The sequence below is a fragment of the Martes martes genome (genome assembly GCF_963455335.1).
Source record: "Martes martes genome assembly, chromosome: 9".
NCBI classification, from domain to species: Eukaryota; Metazoa; Chordata; class Mammalia; order Carnivora; family Mustelidae; genus Martes; species Martes martes.
In genome coordinates, this window is record NC_137896.1 from 21,810,459 (window position 1) to 21,827,211 (window position 16,753).

Genomic DNA, 16,753 nt, shown 5'->3' on the forward strand with positions numbered 1-16,753 from the left:
TATCTGGCAATTCAGGGCCATTTACTCTGCTTGATTGATTGATTGATTGTGGGGAGAAAGTGCAAATGAGAGCACAGGAGCAGGGGGAGGGAGAAGTGGACTCCCCACTGAGCAGGGAGCTCAATATGGGGCTCGATCCCTGGGTCCTGGGATCATGACGAAGGCAGAGGTTTAACCAACTGAGCCACCCAGGTACCCCTTTCTTCTTCTTTTTTTTTTCCCAGAGAGAGAGTGAGTGGGATGGGAGGCAGAGAGAGAATTTTAAGCAGGCTCCATACCTGGCATGGAGCCCGACATGGGCCTTGATCTCACAACTCTGAGCTCATAACCTGAGCCGAGATCAAGAGTAGGACATTTAACCAACTGAGCCACCCAGGCACTCCTCCCTATGGTTTTTAAAATTTTTCATGGATTTTTTTTTTTTTAAGATTTTATTTTAAAGTAATCTCCATAGCCAGCATGCGGCTTGAACTCACAACTCCGAGATTAAGAGTTGCACGCTCTACCAACTGAGCCAGCCGGGGGCCCCAAGAGATAGTCTTCATGGATTTAAATGCATCAGTCTTTTCCTTTGTGGTATCTGAGTTTTGTGGCAGACTTTGAAAGTTCTGGGCATGTTTCACTGTTACCTGTAAATGTTGCCTGTGAGAGATAAAACAGTAGCTGCCGCTGCTTTTCTAAAAAGCTGCTAGGACCGTAATAAATTAGCTCTCAAATAGAAAATTGCCTTCTTCCTGGCTTCTGAACGTGCCATATGCCTTCCTCCTCCCAGACTTTGTTTACGCTGCTTCCTCTGAGCTCTGCTCCCATTCCTGCACATTCCTTCCGCCTGCTGGTCCTGCCCTTCCACACACACACTTCCCTTGTCCCATCCTCTATCCTGTCAAGTCAGGCCACGCCAGCTCGGAAACCAGTGAGGCTAGACAGGTTCTGTCCCCGCCACAGCAGGCATGAATCTCTCTCCCTTTCCCTGGAGTGAAGGGGGAGTAGGCTTGTGACATTATTGCAGACTGAGGGATCAGGACATGAGGAGGCTTGTTTCTAACCCGGTCCCTGCCATCTTACAGAAAGGCTTTTGGTGCGACAGTGGCTCTGCAGAGTGCCATGTGACCTTAATGCAGAACATGTGTGGGGGCGCCTGGGTAGGTCAGTGGGTTAAGCCTGTGCCTTCGGCTCAGGTCGGGATCTCAGGGTCCTGGGATCCAGCCCCCTGTTGGGCTTTCTGCTCAGCAGGGAGCCTGCTTCCCCCCCCCCCCTGCCTGCTGCTCTGCCTCCTTGTGATCTCTCTCTGTCAAATTAAGAAATAAAATCTTAAAAAAAGAAAAGGAACATATGTGGCTAGCGCTCTGGGGGTCCTCAGAGGACGCCCAGAGTCTGCCCTACTCCCTGGTCCCTCCCTTTGGACTGGCTGCAGTGAGTGGCCCTCCATCTAGGGCCGGGGTTGAGGGCATGGTCAGACTGAGTCTGCCTCAGTATTTGGGCCTGGTCAGGACTCCTTTGGGGCTGGCTCCACCTGGAGTGGAGATCAGGGACTCATGGGGCTCCATCTGGAGGCAAGAGAGCAGGTGTTTCATGGGCTTCTGGCCAGGGCCTGGAGCTGATGTGGGGCAGAGGCTTGTGGGAAGTTAGACCCTCCTCGTCCAAGACACAGTCCACTTAGTGCTCAACACTCCCTTGGTTCTGATCTCAGACCTCTGCTTTGTGCTGTGGTTGACTGGCTATGGGTGACTTTAGGGAAGACGTCAGGATCGCACCAGGCCCAGCAGCTGCTCCCCTGACCTTTGCTGGGGTCTGGTGGGATGTTTGTAGCCTAGGTCCGAGCCCTTTGGGGGATCTAGAGGCTGGGGTCTAGCCCTCCCTCTGCTCCAGATCCACTGGGTGACTTCAGGTAGTCCCTGCTCCTCTTGGCTATCTGTTCATTGAACCAATATTTCTGTTCCTCTTGTGCCTCAGGCGCTGTGGTCATTTGTCCCCATCATTCACGTGTAACAGAGATCCCAGCCCTGCCCACCTTGTGTGCAACGTGAAAACTGGTCATGTAGTTAAACTGACCCTGCAGGTGCAGAGGGCACAGCCCAGGCCACATGTGGTGGCTGCCTGGAGCTGATCTCAGGGAATCCCTTAAACCCGTTGTTCCCACCTTCAGCTGGTCCCACTTATAGCCGGAGCCTCTGTTCTTCCAGGACTTCCTCCCTGTTCTTCCAGGACCACCTGGTTTTCCAGGAGCATTGAGGTGTCCCTGGAGATCCAGGCTCTAATTCTAAAGGCTGGGTCACCTGACCCTGGTCTTCCTGGTACCACAGAACCACCCCACAGAGATACGCTGTGGTGATTCCTGAGGGTCCTCCCCACTTGGGCCTCTCTCTCCCAGGAGGACTGCTTTCTGCAGCACTTATGTCTGCCCCCGTCCCCACTCCTGGTCTGGTCTCAGGGGATCCTTACCCCAGCTGGGAGTGTGGGAGGGGTCTGGGCAGCCACTAGGGACAGGAGAGGGCAGGAGGTTCTTTAGGGACTAGGAGCTCCTCTATTTCACCCCAGCAACAGACACGCAGACCCAAAGCAGTGCTCAGACTTCTATTGGAGACTCTGCCTCCCCTGGGTCCAATATCCAGCCTACATGCGTCTTCTGGATTATACTCCTGGTGGAGTGGCTGGGCAGGGCACAGAGGAGGGGTCTGGCATCCTGTCCTGAGAAGGGACCTTGGTGAGCTTTGTGGCAGTGGCAGTGGCTGGGAAAGAGTGGTCATTCCCTGTGTGGGGGTGCATGTGAACTTGGGTCCAACAGGACACAGGGCCCGTCCTGTGGTGAGCAGCCATGAGGCCAAGCTCCTCAGAAGACAGTCCTCTCTTGGGGTAGTGGGAGGTCACGGTGGAACACCTGCCTCACATTGGCCTTGAACCCCTTGCCTGGCACTGTGCGCTCTCAGCCTGTTCCTCCACGGGGAGCTGGGCCCCTAGCCCCTCAGAGGGAGGATCCCCTGAGAAAATCCTGTGGGGTCACGGGCATGGAGTACAGTGAGTATGGGGAGCAGGAGAGTGGAACAGGGGCCTGGGGCTGGGGGGCTGGGGTGGCCTAATCGTCCTTGTCCTTGGCCCCATGCTTGAGGATGCGGGTGAACTCCACGTAGTTGAAGTTGCCTTTCTTATCAATGGGTGCCTCTCGGTACATCTCGTCCACTTCTTCGTCTGTGAAGCGGTCTCCCATGGTGGTGAGTAGCTCCCGAAGGTGGTCCTCGTGGATAAAACCTGGGGGCAGGGCCAGGGCCCATGAGATAGGGACTCAGGCTGGGACATCCCTCACACCCTCCCCGTGTGGTCCCGCAGCAGTCCTTGCAGTGAGTCTCCAGCTAGTTCAACTCTTCAGGGCCCCAGAGGGAGGGGTTCTGCAGTGTTTCTATGGGGTCCTTGGGCCTGTGAGTGTGCGGGCTGGCTGTCTTACTTTGACCTGAGCCCTAGAGTTCCACTGCCTAAGTTTGCATGCTCAGCCCCTTTCCTGGCTGTGTGACCATAGGCAAGTTATTTAAACTCTCTGTGCCTGTTTGATCTGGAAAACAGAGATGAAAATATGCCACCCTGGTAGGGGACCATGAAGGTAGTCAGGAAGATGTTCTGATTGGGCCTGTGGGCACCAAGAAACTTCTGAAATTGGTGCCAGGGTCACTCTGGCCTGTCTCTGGGACAGACAAGCTGTGGGACAGAAGTCCTTTGTGAGGTCTGAGGAGGGGGGCTGGTTTTTGCACCTTATTGGCCAGAAGGGCCTGGAATGATTTGGTTTCTGGGGAGGTCTAAAATGGGGGCATTGTGCTGGGCCAACAGGTAAACTCAGGACATGGGAAGCCTTGGTGGATGTGGGCTGTTGTGGTCTAGTGTCTGGGGAAAGGGAACAAGGACACAGCTTAATTTTTCTACTTGCAGCAATGGAAATCCCAGCAGATGGGGGATTTCTGTTCTGGCCTTTGGGGACAGGGGCCCTGAAGTCCCAGCGCAGCCCCATTTGCATCCTTAGGGACACCCTGGGTAAAATACTCAGCCCCAGCCCTGTCCAGGCCTCCAGCGGGAGACTCCTGACCTGAAGCCTCCTCGTCGAAGCAGGCGAAGGCATTTCGGATCACGTCCTCAGGGTCTGTGCCATTCAGCTTCTCCCCAAACATGGTAAGAAACATGGTGAAGTTGATGGGCCCCGGGGCCTCGCTCATCATGCCCTCAAGGTACTCGTCGGTGGGGTTCTTCCCTGTGGCAGGTGGGACATTCCTGCTGTCACCGCCCTGTTCCCTCCCTCCTCTCTGCCCCCTCCCTTCATGGCCTGTGAGAATCCCACAGGCAGGAGACGATAAGCTCTGTAAACCGTAGAGCGTCTTGTTGGGATGGCCAGTGTTCTGACTGCTCCCTCCCCCGGGCCCTCCAGGCCGCTTTGACCAGTTAAAGCCTCTGGTCCGGATATCCATGCCCTCCGGGGTGTGAGGGCCGCAGTGTACTGCAGCATCTGCGGCCCCGCCTGCCTGTCTGCGTTAATTTTCACCATGTTTCGAGGTCACCGCAATGCCCCAGTCACATCTGTGTCGCAGGATAGCTGGGAGATTTAAGACACTTGGTGCAGCTGCTGCTGTTTGTGTTATGTGCTGCTCTTGCTTGTTAACCGGGGTTGATGTTCCTACCAGGAGGCTACGCCTGACGTGCGGCCCCACCGACAAGAGCTACAAACAGGAATTCAAGTTTTTCTGGAAGCCCAGGGTCCCACGTCAGCCCCCCAACTCAGGGTTGCCCAGTCCTCCCACTGGACTTCCTGGGTGTGTACATGAGGGCCTTGGTCACCACTGCACAGGAAGGGAAATGGGCAGAGTGCGTGGCCCCACTGTGAGGGGCAGGGCCAGGGACTCCCTTGGGCCTGTCTGGCCTCAGTGCTTGGGGCTTGACGAGCACAGGCTGCCTCGTCTTCTGCCAGAGGCTTCTTCTCTCCCCCAGCCAGTGTCTCATCTGGTTGAAGGGTCTGCCAGGAACCGAGGTTCGGGGTGGTATCTGTGACGAGCACAGGGGAGGGATGTTGGGGTAGGGCCACAGACTAGGGATGGGGTTCCCCATTGGAGCAGGTTCCTGAGCCCTTTCAGCTCTAAGATTCTGATTCTAGGGAAGTAGCTGGAGTAAGAGAGGCTCTAAGGACCTGGCATGGGTGACTTCTGGAGGGAGGCACTCTGGCCTCCCCTCCAGCCTCAGTTCTCCATCTGCACAATGGAAGGTCTGTGCAGTTCCAACTTTTAGTCACTCATCCTTTTCTTTAAATGAAGTGTAACCAGGCAGCCCAACCACAAATCTGCCCGAGACAGTCTGGCTCTGGAGTGAGCCTGTCTGGGTTCAGATCCAGTGCCCAACTGCTCCGTGCCTCAGTTTCCCTATCTGTTAAATGGAGAAAGTACTGGCATCTGCTTGCCCGGGTAGGTACCACATGTCCCTACATGGAAAGGACTCCATACGCGATGAGCAGCTCATTGACTGTTCCATTTGCAACCCTTGTGGGACCCACTTAGACCCCAGCCACCCCGTCCCTGCTCACCCAGTGAGGCCAGCATGTCATGCAAGTCTTCCTTGTCGATGAAGCCATCTCGGTTTTGGTCAATCATGTTGAAGGCCTCCTTAAACTCCTGGATCTGGGACTGGTCAAACATCGCGAAGACATTCGATGTGGCCCTCTGTGGCCGCTTCTTGGTGGTTTTGGCCTTGGCCCGCTTACTGGACATCTTGGCTTCAGGTGGGTGGGGCTTCCCTGCAGGAAGTGGGTGTGGGGGGAAAAGCCTTAGGACCCTGGGCCAGGGGATCTTCCTGCCTACTTAAACCTGTCAGTGCCTGGACCTGGCATTCAAGGCCTCCCATAGGCTTGGGGCTCCTGTCACCCAGCTCATCACAAAAGCAGACAGGCATGGGCTCTGCGATCATAAACAACTTTGCTACCTCTCTGAGTGAGTTTCCTCATCTGGGAATGGGGACATGAGGAATGCCCAGCAGCAGGGAATAATTCGTGCCCGAGAAGCCCCTGGAATGGTGCCAGGCACAAAGTAAGCTATTTTTGCTGTGGCCGTTTGGGTAAGACACTTAGGATTGGATTCTGTGCCAACCTGTCCTTGCTTTCTCTCTTTTAATTCTTTATAGCATTTACACTGTCCATCTCTCTCCCTCCAAGTGAGAAGGTGGGCTGAAAAGTGGGAGGCTGTGAGGTTCCTGCCAGCTCCTCCTGCCCCCAGCAGCAAGGAGCTGGATCAGTGGCCCTGCATTCCTGACATTCTTGTCATCTCCTCCTCCTGCTCCCTCCTCCCTCCTCCCCATCCCTCTGTGTTCCAGGCTCTGGATGTTCTAGAAGGCATATGCTCTGGGCAGTCTCCCCTCCCCCAGCCTGCCCACACTTGACCAGCCCCTTAGGTGGGTGATAGACCTGATTTGTTCTCACTCTGCCGTGCTTATAGGGGCATGAGGCTCCCCTGGGCTGGAAGACCCAGCTTCTTGTCACCCTTGTCTAGATCTGGCCTCCTAGCTTCCAGCCAGTCTCTCCCAACCTATAGAGACCCAGACCTGTACCACCTGTCATTTCACCTTGAAGCCCTTGGAAGTTCCTGGAACAAGTAGACCCCTGAGCCTAGCATTCAGGACCCTGTGTGAACCTCTCCAACCTTTCGCTCTGACTGACGATGGTACTACCCTTCACTGTGTTCCTCTAGCTGCCTGTGATTCTGCTATGCTGGACCTCTGGATGTTTCCCAGACAACCCCAGACTTTCCTTCTTGGTCCCCCCCCCCGAACACCCTTCCTTTTCCAGCCTAGTTCTTGAGACACCCCCTTGGGGAGCAGTTCCCACACCCTTACTCTGACTGTAAGCACTTAGAGGTCATTTACCAACAGGCTGACAGATTTACCAACAGGCTAACAGATGGTTGTTTAATGAATGGCTGTGAGGGCAACTGCAGCCAGGCTATTGCCCCCACTGCACAGATGGGGAAACTGAGGCCCAGCAAGGTGCTCTTTCCGTGAACCTATTATGGCCTGTGAGGACTCTCCCCCTGAAGACATAGAGCTGTATTCCCTTCAGCTGGGGCAGAGTTATGGGTGTGGCTGAGGCCCCAGGACTACTGCCCCCCTTTCTCCTCTGCCCTTGGTTGAGGGCCTCCAGGAAGCCTCTGCCTGTTTTTAGCCCTGAATGGTGCCAGGCCTTTATCCCATGACTCTGTTCCAGTCATTCACAGACTGTGGTATTTGAGCTCTTAAACCCTGAGCAGGGATCTGGCCAGCCCTGACCCTTCCCCAGGGCCACAGCTGCCTGTAGGCATGACACACGGGCTGCTGTGTGCCACTGGCCTGACACACCTGGCCCTGGGTGATTCTCACGTGGCTCGGGGTGGGTAGACAAAAGCCCTTCTCACCTGACCTGGGTCGGTGTGGGATGGTGGCATCAGCAGGGGTTTTGTGCTTTGAGGGCCTCAGTCCTTCCCTGAGCCTGTTGTTCACTGGGAACTTGGACTCATGGCACTAACGGAAGGCAGCCAAGTAGTAGTCCATGGCCATGAGAGGCTGTGATGGTCATCATCACTATTGCCAACCCCATCCTGTCTGCACAGCTCTGGGGCAGACACAGCCTGGAGAAGAGGAAGCTGCAGCCGGAAGCAGGAATGGCTAGGACCTCACCCACTGTTGTGATACTGGCTGGGCTCTTCTGTCTTCATGGCCTCCCCCTTCCCCACCCTCTTTGATCCCGAAGCCATATTGTGGCTGAAAGCTCTGAACTTCAGGGTTTGTCCATCCCAGCAATCTTAGGAAGCAGGGTGAGGGCACCCCCTCCCCCACCTGACTGTGCTGTTTAAGAAGTGATGCCCAAGAAGGGAAGTGGCATGCCCACGAGAGGGATAGAGTGCAACAGCTTGGGCTAGGCTTGGGTCAGTGGGTGGTAATGGCCAGCCCTTGGCACCCCTGATGCCTGAACACAGAAACACACATCCTGAGAGGCTTGTGGTGGGCCTGCTGCAGCTGAGGGCTCTCTGTGACCAGAGACAGCTTCTAAGCTTGGTCGAGGAAAAGGGGTCAGAGACAGGCTAGGTCCTTAGCCCTGGAGCCATCCTCTCCTGCTCCTGGAGGTCCTAGACACTAGGGATCAGATATAACTAGTGTTAGGCTGCAACTAGGTGTCACCTCCCCCCTTCTGGTGTTTGAAATCCCCCCATAACAGCAAAGACAAGGCCTGTGTTCCCCATTATCTCATCCCTATGGCTGGTAGTGCCCGATGCCTTGCTAGTAAAATCACCTCCTCTGTGGCTCAGTTATCTGACTCATTCCTCAGGGCAGTTGGAGGGCTGGAGAGGAGGAGTGGAGTCTGAGGTCCCCCAGCCCAGGTTCCTGTCCAGCTCCCAGAGCCCTTGGCAGACCCTCTCCATCCAACAGGCATATTTGGGCAGATGTTGGAGTGTGTAGAAGCCGCAAGTGCGCGCGCACAGCGTCGGTGTGTGTGGAGGGATGGATTTTCTCCCGTCTCCATCCCTCTCTTCTGCCCCAGGAGTTCTGGAGGAGTCTCCAGGAGCCTTACAGGGCTCAGTTTCCTGTCTGACACACATGGGTTTACTGGGGCAGGGAACACCGGCGACCACATCCCCCTCCCCTCCTTCTGGACCCCCCAGAGCTCTGGGTTTGGCTCTGAAACTCCATAATAAAGGGGCAGGGCCCGGCAGAGTTCCCTCGCCAAAGGACCACTGGCTTCCCCACCCTGGAACAGTCTCCCTGCTGCCCACCCCCCTGCCAGAGTCCCCGTCTGCCCCGAAACTCGCAGCCCGAGCCCTATGAGGGCTGTCCTCGCTGAGACCCTCGGGCGTCCCTGTCCGTGGGGCCGTCACACCATCTCGTCTAACTCCCCCGCGGCCGCAACTCCCACCTGGTGTGGAGAAGGAGCTCTCTCGATGTGCGGAGCCGGTGCGGGGCGGCGGGCTGTCGGTCGGCTCCGGGCTCAGTGGGCGGGGCGGCGCGGGCCTTACAAGGCAGAAGAATGCGCGCGGCGGGGCGGGGCGGGCTGTTTGCCGGCGCAGCCTTATTTGGCCTTGACCCACTGGCCGGCGGCGGGGGCGCCTTCCCTGAGTAGGCTGGGGAGGTGATGCGGGGCAACGCTGGGACCGCTCGCTCCTGATCGTTAGGGGAGGGGGATTTATCTGGGCTGCCCCTTCCTCCCCAGTGAGGCAGGCAGAACACCTAGGGGCATTCTCCAGTTCTCAGGCCCTCCCCCCATCTTTCCCCCAAAGGCCCCCACTGCCTGGCCCATTCCCGTGGGAGGGTTTTCTTCCATTAGGCCAAGTATGGCTTTTTTCACCAGTCCAAAAGAAGGCATGTCAGATGGCTCCGCCATCCTCATGTGAAGGGTCATTCAGGTCCCTGCTGGTGTGGGGGCTCACGTGGGGCTTGGGTAGGAGGACTGTGCTGGGGACAGCCCACCTCGGCCAGATCACTGTCCTTTCCTGCTGGCGTCAGTTTCCCATAAAATGGGAGGGTGATGGTGAAGATTCAGTTAGAAAGAGTGGCCAGAAAGAGCCAAGTAGCACCCAAGGGGCCAGTGAGAGGGGCAGGGCTGGGGGAGACTGGGGCCTCCTCAGGGTGGCAGCACCCCTTACCCACTCTTGTTGGCATTAGTCAGAAGAGGGAGTCAGAGAGGACAGACCCCCTCCCCCCACTCCCCCATTCTGCATCAGGTGCTTTCCATCACTTTGACCCTTGAAGGAACACCCTACCCACCTGGACTCCAGGCAGGCTTCCCCGTCCCTTCCTCACCCCACTGTGGAGCAGTGCAGACCTTCCAACACCCAGTTACTTACTCTTGTCAATACGAACTGACATCTTAGGTGCGGGGCACTGTGTCGGGTGCTGGGGAAACAGCACTGCACTAAAGTAATCACCCTGGGGAAGCAGTTTTTATGAGGGAACTGTGATGAACGAGTAGCTCCATGGCTTGGAGAGAGAAAGGAGTTCCTTGAAGGAGAATAAAGCAGAGTTACAAAAGAGAGAGAGGAGGGTGCCTCCTGTGACATTGGGACAATCAGAAGTCATGCCCAGGGCGTGTTTGAGGCAGGTAGGGAGAGTTTGCCAACTCCTGGTCTAGGAGCAGCCAGAGGGGAAGTGTGACTGGGGAGAAGGGTGGGAGATGAGCTCTAAGAAGCAGTGGGGACGTAGCCTGGGGCGCCTTGTAGGCCACCATGAGACATCAGAGTTCTGAGCAGAAGGATGGCATGGTCTGGCTTATGTTTTAACTGAATCCCTCTGGGTGAGACCAGCGAGGAACTTTCCAGCAAGTGTTCAGACTAGGGTGGTAGCAGCGGGGTGGGGGAGAAGGGGTGGGGTTCTGGAAATATTCTGAAGTTGCATCCAATAGGATTTGCACATGGATTGGAATGTGTGTGAAAGAACAGAGCTGAGGTTGACTCCAAGGGTTTTGGTGTGAGCAGTGGGAGAGAGAGAGCTGCCACTTTCTAACATGGGTCTACTATGGAAGGAGTAGGTTTGAAGCGAGATCAGAGTTCTGTTTTGGACCTGTTAATTTTTTTTAAAAACAGTTAACTTTGAAATAATTTCAGACTTTGAATGGTACCTATACCTTTGTTCCAAGAGTTCACCCAGACTCTCCAATTGTTAACATTTGGCTTTATTATATCCTCTTCTGTGTGTTTACGTGTATGTGTGTATATCTTGCCTCCGCCAACATCATTTGAGAGTAACTTGCATTCTTTATTACCATTTTACCTGGAAATACTTCAGTGAGTGTCTCCTGAAAAGGAGAATCTCTTCCAAATCCATAGTACATTTATCAAAATCAGAAAAATTTTAACATTGATTTAATACTGTTACCTAATTTACAATGTATATTCAAATTTTGTCAATGGTCCCAATAATGTCCTTTACAGGAATTTTTTTCTGGTCCAGCAGCCAATCTAATGTTATCATGTTTCCTTAATTTGTATGTGTGTGGAGGGGGTGTAAAAAAAAAAACAACAACAAAACATAAAAATTACCATTTAAGCATTTGAAATCTGTAGTTGGGGGGCAGTAAGCACATTCCCATTGTTGTGCAGCCGTCACCACAACCCAGGCAGCCTTCAATTGATTTTTGTGTATTGATCTTACTTCCAGGAACATTACTGAACTCATTTATTAACTGATAGTTTATTTATGGATATTTTAAGATTTTCTATACGAAAGATCATGTTATCTGCAAATAGAGATAGTTTAACTTCTTTCTTCTCAATCTGGGTTTTTTTTTTTTTTAAGATTTTATTTATTTACTTGACAGATCACAAGTAGGCAGAGAGGCAGGCAGAGAGAGAGGAGAGAGGAGGAAGCAGGCTCCCTGCTGAGCAGAGAGCCTGATGCGGGGCTCGATCCCAGGACCCTGGGATCATGACCTGAGTTGAAGGCAGAGGCTTTAACCCACTGAGCCACCCAGGCGCCCCTCAATCTGGGTTTCATTCATTCATTCATTCTGTTGCCTGGGCAATATTGCCCTCAAATACATCAAATAGAAGTAGTAAAAGCGGGGGCACCTGGGTGGCTCAGTCAATTGAATGTCCGAATCTTGATTTTCACTCAGGTGATGATCTCAGGGTTCTGGGATGGAGCCTCTTGTGGAGCCCCATGTGGGCCATGTTCAACGGGGAGTCTGCTTTGAGAGCCTCTCCCTCCTTCTCCCCCTGCACTGCCTCCCCCCCCGCCGCCGCCTCTCCCTCCCACCCCCTCCTGCATTTGCTTGCTGTCTTACGCATACCCTGTAATAAATAAATAAATCTTAAAAAAAAAAAGGTAGTAAAAGCAGACACCCTTGTCTTGTTCCTGAACTTATGGCGAAAGCTCAGTCATTCATCATTAAATATGATAGTAACTGTGGGTTTTTCTTGGATGCCCTTTATCAGCTTAAAGAAGTTCTATTCCTGGGGCGCCTGGGTGGCTCAGTGGGTTAAAGCCTCTGCTTTCGGCTCAGGTCATGATCCCAGGGTCCTGGGATCGAGCCCCGCATCGGGCTCTCTGCTCGGCAGGGAGCCTGCTTCCTCCTCTCTCTCTGCCTGCCTCTCTGCCTACTTGTGATCTCGCTCTGTCAAATAAATAAATAAAATCTTTAAAAAAAAAAAAAAAGAAGTTCTATTCCTGGTTGAGTGTTTTTATTATGAAAGGATGTTGGGTTTTATCAAACGCTTTTTATCCATCTGTTGAGATGTCTTTAATCTTTTTTTTTTTTTTTTTAGATTTTTTTTATTTATTTGAGAGAAGGAGAGACAGAACACAAGCAAGGGGACAGAGGGAGGGGGAGAAGCAGACTCCATGCTGAGCCGGGAGCCGAAAGTGGGGCTCCCACCACCTGGAAATCATAACCTGAACCAAAGGCAGACACTCAACCATCTGAGCCACCCAGGTGCCCCTCATTAATCTCTCAACATGGAACTGTTATTTAGCTTTTGTTTTTCTTTTTTGTTTTTCTTTATTTTTTTAAAGTATTTTTTTAAAGATTTTGTTTATTTGACAGAGAAATCAGAGCTAGGCAGAGAGGCAGGCGCGGGGTGGGGGGGAAGCAGGCTCCCCACTGAGCAGAGAGTCCGACATGGGGCTCGATCCCAGGACCCTGAGATCATGACCCGAGCCAAAGGCAGAGGCTTTAAACCACTGAGCCACCCAGGTGCCCCGTAGCTTTTGTTTTTCAAGACATTGACATTTTCGGAGAGTCCAGGCCAGTTACATGATCCTTCCTCATGATTAGCTTCAAGTTATGGATTTTTTAAAAAAAATTATTAGAGAGAGAGTGCATGGACAGGTGGACACATGAGCAGGGGGAGGGGCAGAGGGAGAGAGAGAGGGGATTGGCTCTCCAGCAGACTCCCTGCTGAGTGCAGAGCCCAACTCCAGGCTGGATCTCACAACCCTGAGATCATGACCTGAGCTGAAATCAAGAGTCTGATGCTCAACCAACTAACCCACTCAGGCATCCCTCAGGTGGTGGATTTTTGACAGGAATATCACAGAAATGATGTGCCCTTCTCAGCATGTTTCAACAGAAGACATAGGATGTTAATTTTTTCCCTCACCAGCAATAATAACTTCAGCCTCTTTTTAAGGTGGTATCTGCTGGGTTATCCATCAGAAAGTTATAATTTTCCCCTTTTTTAATCCATATTTCATGAGTAAGTAGTTTATGGGGTGCTCCTTTGAGACCAAACATTCTGCTCCTCAGCAAACTTTCACTGACTTGTGACACCCACTGGTGATTTAGTTGTTGCTGGGATGGTTGCTTCGTGGTGACTTTCTGGCCCTTCTCACTTCCTTTTACTTCTGCTGGTTGGTGGACATGTTCATTTTGAGAGGTAGACATGTGAGTGGGAAGTGTGGAGTTCAAGGAAATTGGGGTTGCAGAGTCAGATGTGGGAGTCATCTGTCAGTCTATGAAAAGTTGGAGGCATAGCATTTGAGGCCCCCCAAATTCCCATGTTTCCTGTTGGTCACAGGGCGTCACCAGGGTTGGGCTCTGTGCACACGTGCTAGAGATTAAACCCTGATGCTGGCTGGTCATTAGGGGACCATGGCCACCCCTGGACGCTGGAACTGGGGGTCCCTGTCTCATGGGAAGGTGGCTTCTGTAGGGGGAAATGTCCCTGTTCCATTTAGAGCCTTTACTACTTAACGTGGCATTTGAGGCCCTTCCTGTGCAGCAGCAGTCTCACACTTCAGCCTCTGTGCTTGCCTTTCTCTGCCTCAGCTTGGAACCCCTGTTCATCTTTCAGAGCCCAGCTCCAATACTGTCTTCTCTGTGAAGTCCCACCCCTCTTTCCCTCAGGAAGCTCACTCATTTAGGAAATAATACTTCCTTTTTTTCCCTAAACCTTTTGTTTTTATGTCATTTCTATACCTAATGTGGGGCTCGAACTTACCACCCCAAGATCAAGAGTCGCATGCTCCACCGGCTGAGCCAGCTGGGAAATAATAGTCTTGAAGCTCTCATCTGTGCTAGGCCCTGAGGCTGGTTGAAAAACTCACTTCCTATTCTCTGGGAGCCCACCGTCTCCTAGTGGAGACAAATGCTCACATACAGCTGCACGGATAGGAGTATCACCACATCAGCGACCGCAACAAAGACAGACAAGCCAAGTCCAGAGCAGGGGTTTTTGCCCCAGCCTGGCCTGGCCCAGGGACTTTGGGAGCTGAGGGCTGAGGAAGGGGTAACATTAACTGCATTGGTGGGGAGCCATGCTCCCTGGGCCAGGCCTGAGGTGAAACTAGGGTGGGATCCCATGGGAGGTGTAGTGGAAGAGCTGGGCAGGGGCCTCTCGGGCCAAGGGGGGGAGGCTGGGCTTTCTTCTGCTGCCACCAGGTGGGCTGCAAAGGCTTCTGCGTGGAGGGTGAGTTCTGGAGCTAACCGAGTCAGGACTTTGTAAAGACCCTCTGGCTGCTGTGGGAGGTGCAGTGAGGGCCACATGGATGTTTCAGGTCAGCCAGATTCCAAAGCGCAGGGGACACAACTTCATTCTGTGTTTCTCTCAGAAACTCCACTCCAGGGCCCCTCGGTGGCTCAGGCCATTTATTCAGTGTCTGCCTTTGACTCAGGCTCCTTGCTCAGCGGGGAGCTGGCTTCTCTCTCTGCCTTTCACCCTGCTTGTGCTGTCCCACTCACTGTCTGTCCTCAAATAAATAAATAAAATCTTTTAAAAAAAAGGAAAGAAATTCCACTCCAGTGATGGTGGTGGGAACAAATTCTCCAATGGGCTGGAGGTCCACAGCAGCACTTTTACCTGTGCTGGCATATACATGTTGCTGGCTGGCAGGCCACCTGGCAATGGCTTTGTCCTGGCCAGAAGGCCTCTGAACCCAGTGCTGCTCCTGGCTGCAGCCTGGCCTCCTCTCTCAGCTTAGGCCATGGGGTGGGGGAGACTCCAGGCTTGAGAACAACTAGGGACCCTGGGGCTCCTGCCCTAGAATGTGCCGCCCTGAGGGTGGTTCTCAGGGACCCAGGCTCAGTGTACAGGCTCAGGCTCCCTTTGCCTCTCCCCCAGCACCCCACAGCCTGCAATCTCTCTCTCCTGACCCCTTTCTGTCCTTCAGGACCCAGCTTTGGAAATGCAGCTTCTCTGGGAAGCTGCTGTTGGTCTTTTCCTAAATAAACAAATGCCTTCTTGATAGAAGTACAGAGAATGAGGTATTATCATAGTCATGTTCTGGCTCATACTGTTTTATACAAATCTAGTCATGAGAATACATACTTTTAGACCATGCAACACTCTGCAAGATCCTTGGATACTTTTTTAAAAAAGATTTTATTTATTTACTTGTGAGAGACAGTGACAGAGATAGCGAGAGAGAGGACAAGCAAGGAGGAGACGGAGAAGCAGGCTCCCACTCAGCAGAGAGCCCGATGTGGGACTCGATCCCAGGACCTTGGGATCATGACCTGAGCCGAAGGCAGGCGCTTACCTGACCGAGCCACCCAGGTGCCCCAAGATGCATGGATACTTAAAAGATGTCATGTCCTGAGTGTCAGGTCTGGTTCAGTGAGACTACGAGACATCATAACTGAGAGCAGTGAGAGACCCTTGGGTGGATCCTGGGCAGGTACAAAGGAAGAGCCAGAGAGGACATTATTGGGGACTTTGGAGTGTGGCTGTGCTTTCGTATTCATGTCTGGGCCTGGGCACTCTTCTGGGTAATGGGGTTGGGGGGGGATGCTCGTGGACCACTCCTTTTTTACGTTAGAGGGTGACAGTGGTATTGTGGTCATGCAGGAATGTCCTTATTCTCAGGTGGTGCCTGGTGTGTTTGGGGTGAAGTATGGTGTATGCAGCTAGCTCCCAAATGGCTCCGGGAGAAGTGGGGCGTTTTTGGATGGGCCTGCGAGGGATGGTGCAAATATGGTAGTTGTTGACAGTTGCTGATTTTGGGTGAAGGACATGGTGTTCATTATCCTGTTCTTTCTTCACTGTGGCGGCAGCAGGGCTAGGAGTGGAGGCCCCGATGCTGCACGTCACATGCTTCCTGCTCGCTGTGCTCCCCTGTAGGGAGTTTAGGATCCCTGCTGGAGACCCTGATCCAACTGCCAGGGCCCCTCCCCTACTGTGGCAAGAACACTCAGGCCCTGAGGGGTAGGCGTCCCCCCTCTTCCCCTGAGGTCTGTCAGAAATAGAGCTGGGCTGCTAGCTAGCTCGTGGCCCCCTCCAGCATTCACTCACCGCTCTAAGTGTCCGGCTCAGTGCCCAAGGCCACCTGCAACCTCTTCACTTACTCTTCTAATCACCACTTCCCCTCAGGGCAGGGATAGGTCCAGGGAGTGCCAGCCCCGGAAGGTTGTCAGAGCCGACAGTTGAGTTCTGTAGCTGCTCAGCCACCACTAACAGGATCCAGAGAGGAGGGCAAGAGGCTCTGAGCACGGGGGTCTGGCCTGAGGGAGGAGCGGAGCTCAGGAGGGACCAGGTGGAGCTGGGAGGCAGTTCTGTGCATCCCCTGAGCCCAAGGTCACTGCGTCTTAGCTGGGTGGGGATGAGGAAGGAGACCAGGCATCTGCAGCCCAGCTTGGCCTGAGAACTTCCTGAAAACCATGTTTGTACCACCGGGCATTACACTTGAACATCCTTCTGCTTGGAACACACTCTCCCCGGACTCGCTGTCGCCCAGAGCAGGTTAATACTTGTGGTGCCTCTGGGCTGGAGCCGAGCGCTGCACCCCAGGCTGGGTGGGGCTGCTCTGTCGCTTCCTGCAGCCTCCTGGTGCTGCATCTTCT

General features: G+C 53.5%; 1 protein-coding gene across 2 annotated transcripts; it reads right to left on the reverse strand.

Moving 5' to 3' along the window:
• Nucleotides 1-219: 219 nt before the first annotated feature.
• Nucleotides 220-9,006, reverse strand: MYL9 (myosin light chain 9). Of its 2 annotated transcripts, none has more exons than XM_080813075.1 (4): nt 8,900-9,006; nt 5,549-5,758; nt 4,070-4,231; nt 220-3,246 (listed from the first exon to the last, which is right to left on the reverse strand). In XM_080813075.1, exons 2-4 carry the CDS (start codon nt 5,730-5,732, stop codon nt 3,074-3,076), a joined length of 519 nt encoding a protein of 172 aa, XP_080669201.1. In that variant the 5' UTR covers nt 5,733-5,758; nt 8,900-9,006; the 3' UTR covers nt 220-3,073. The 2 variants fall into 2 exon arrangements, 1 of the variants encoding a protein (XP_080669201.1); XR_013967387.1 differs by having other exon boundaries at nt 2,560-3,246; nt 4,070-5,016; nt 8,900-8,961.
• Between the last annotated feature and the right edge of the window lie 7,747 nt (nt 9,007-16,753).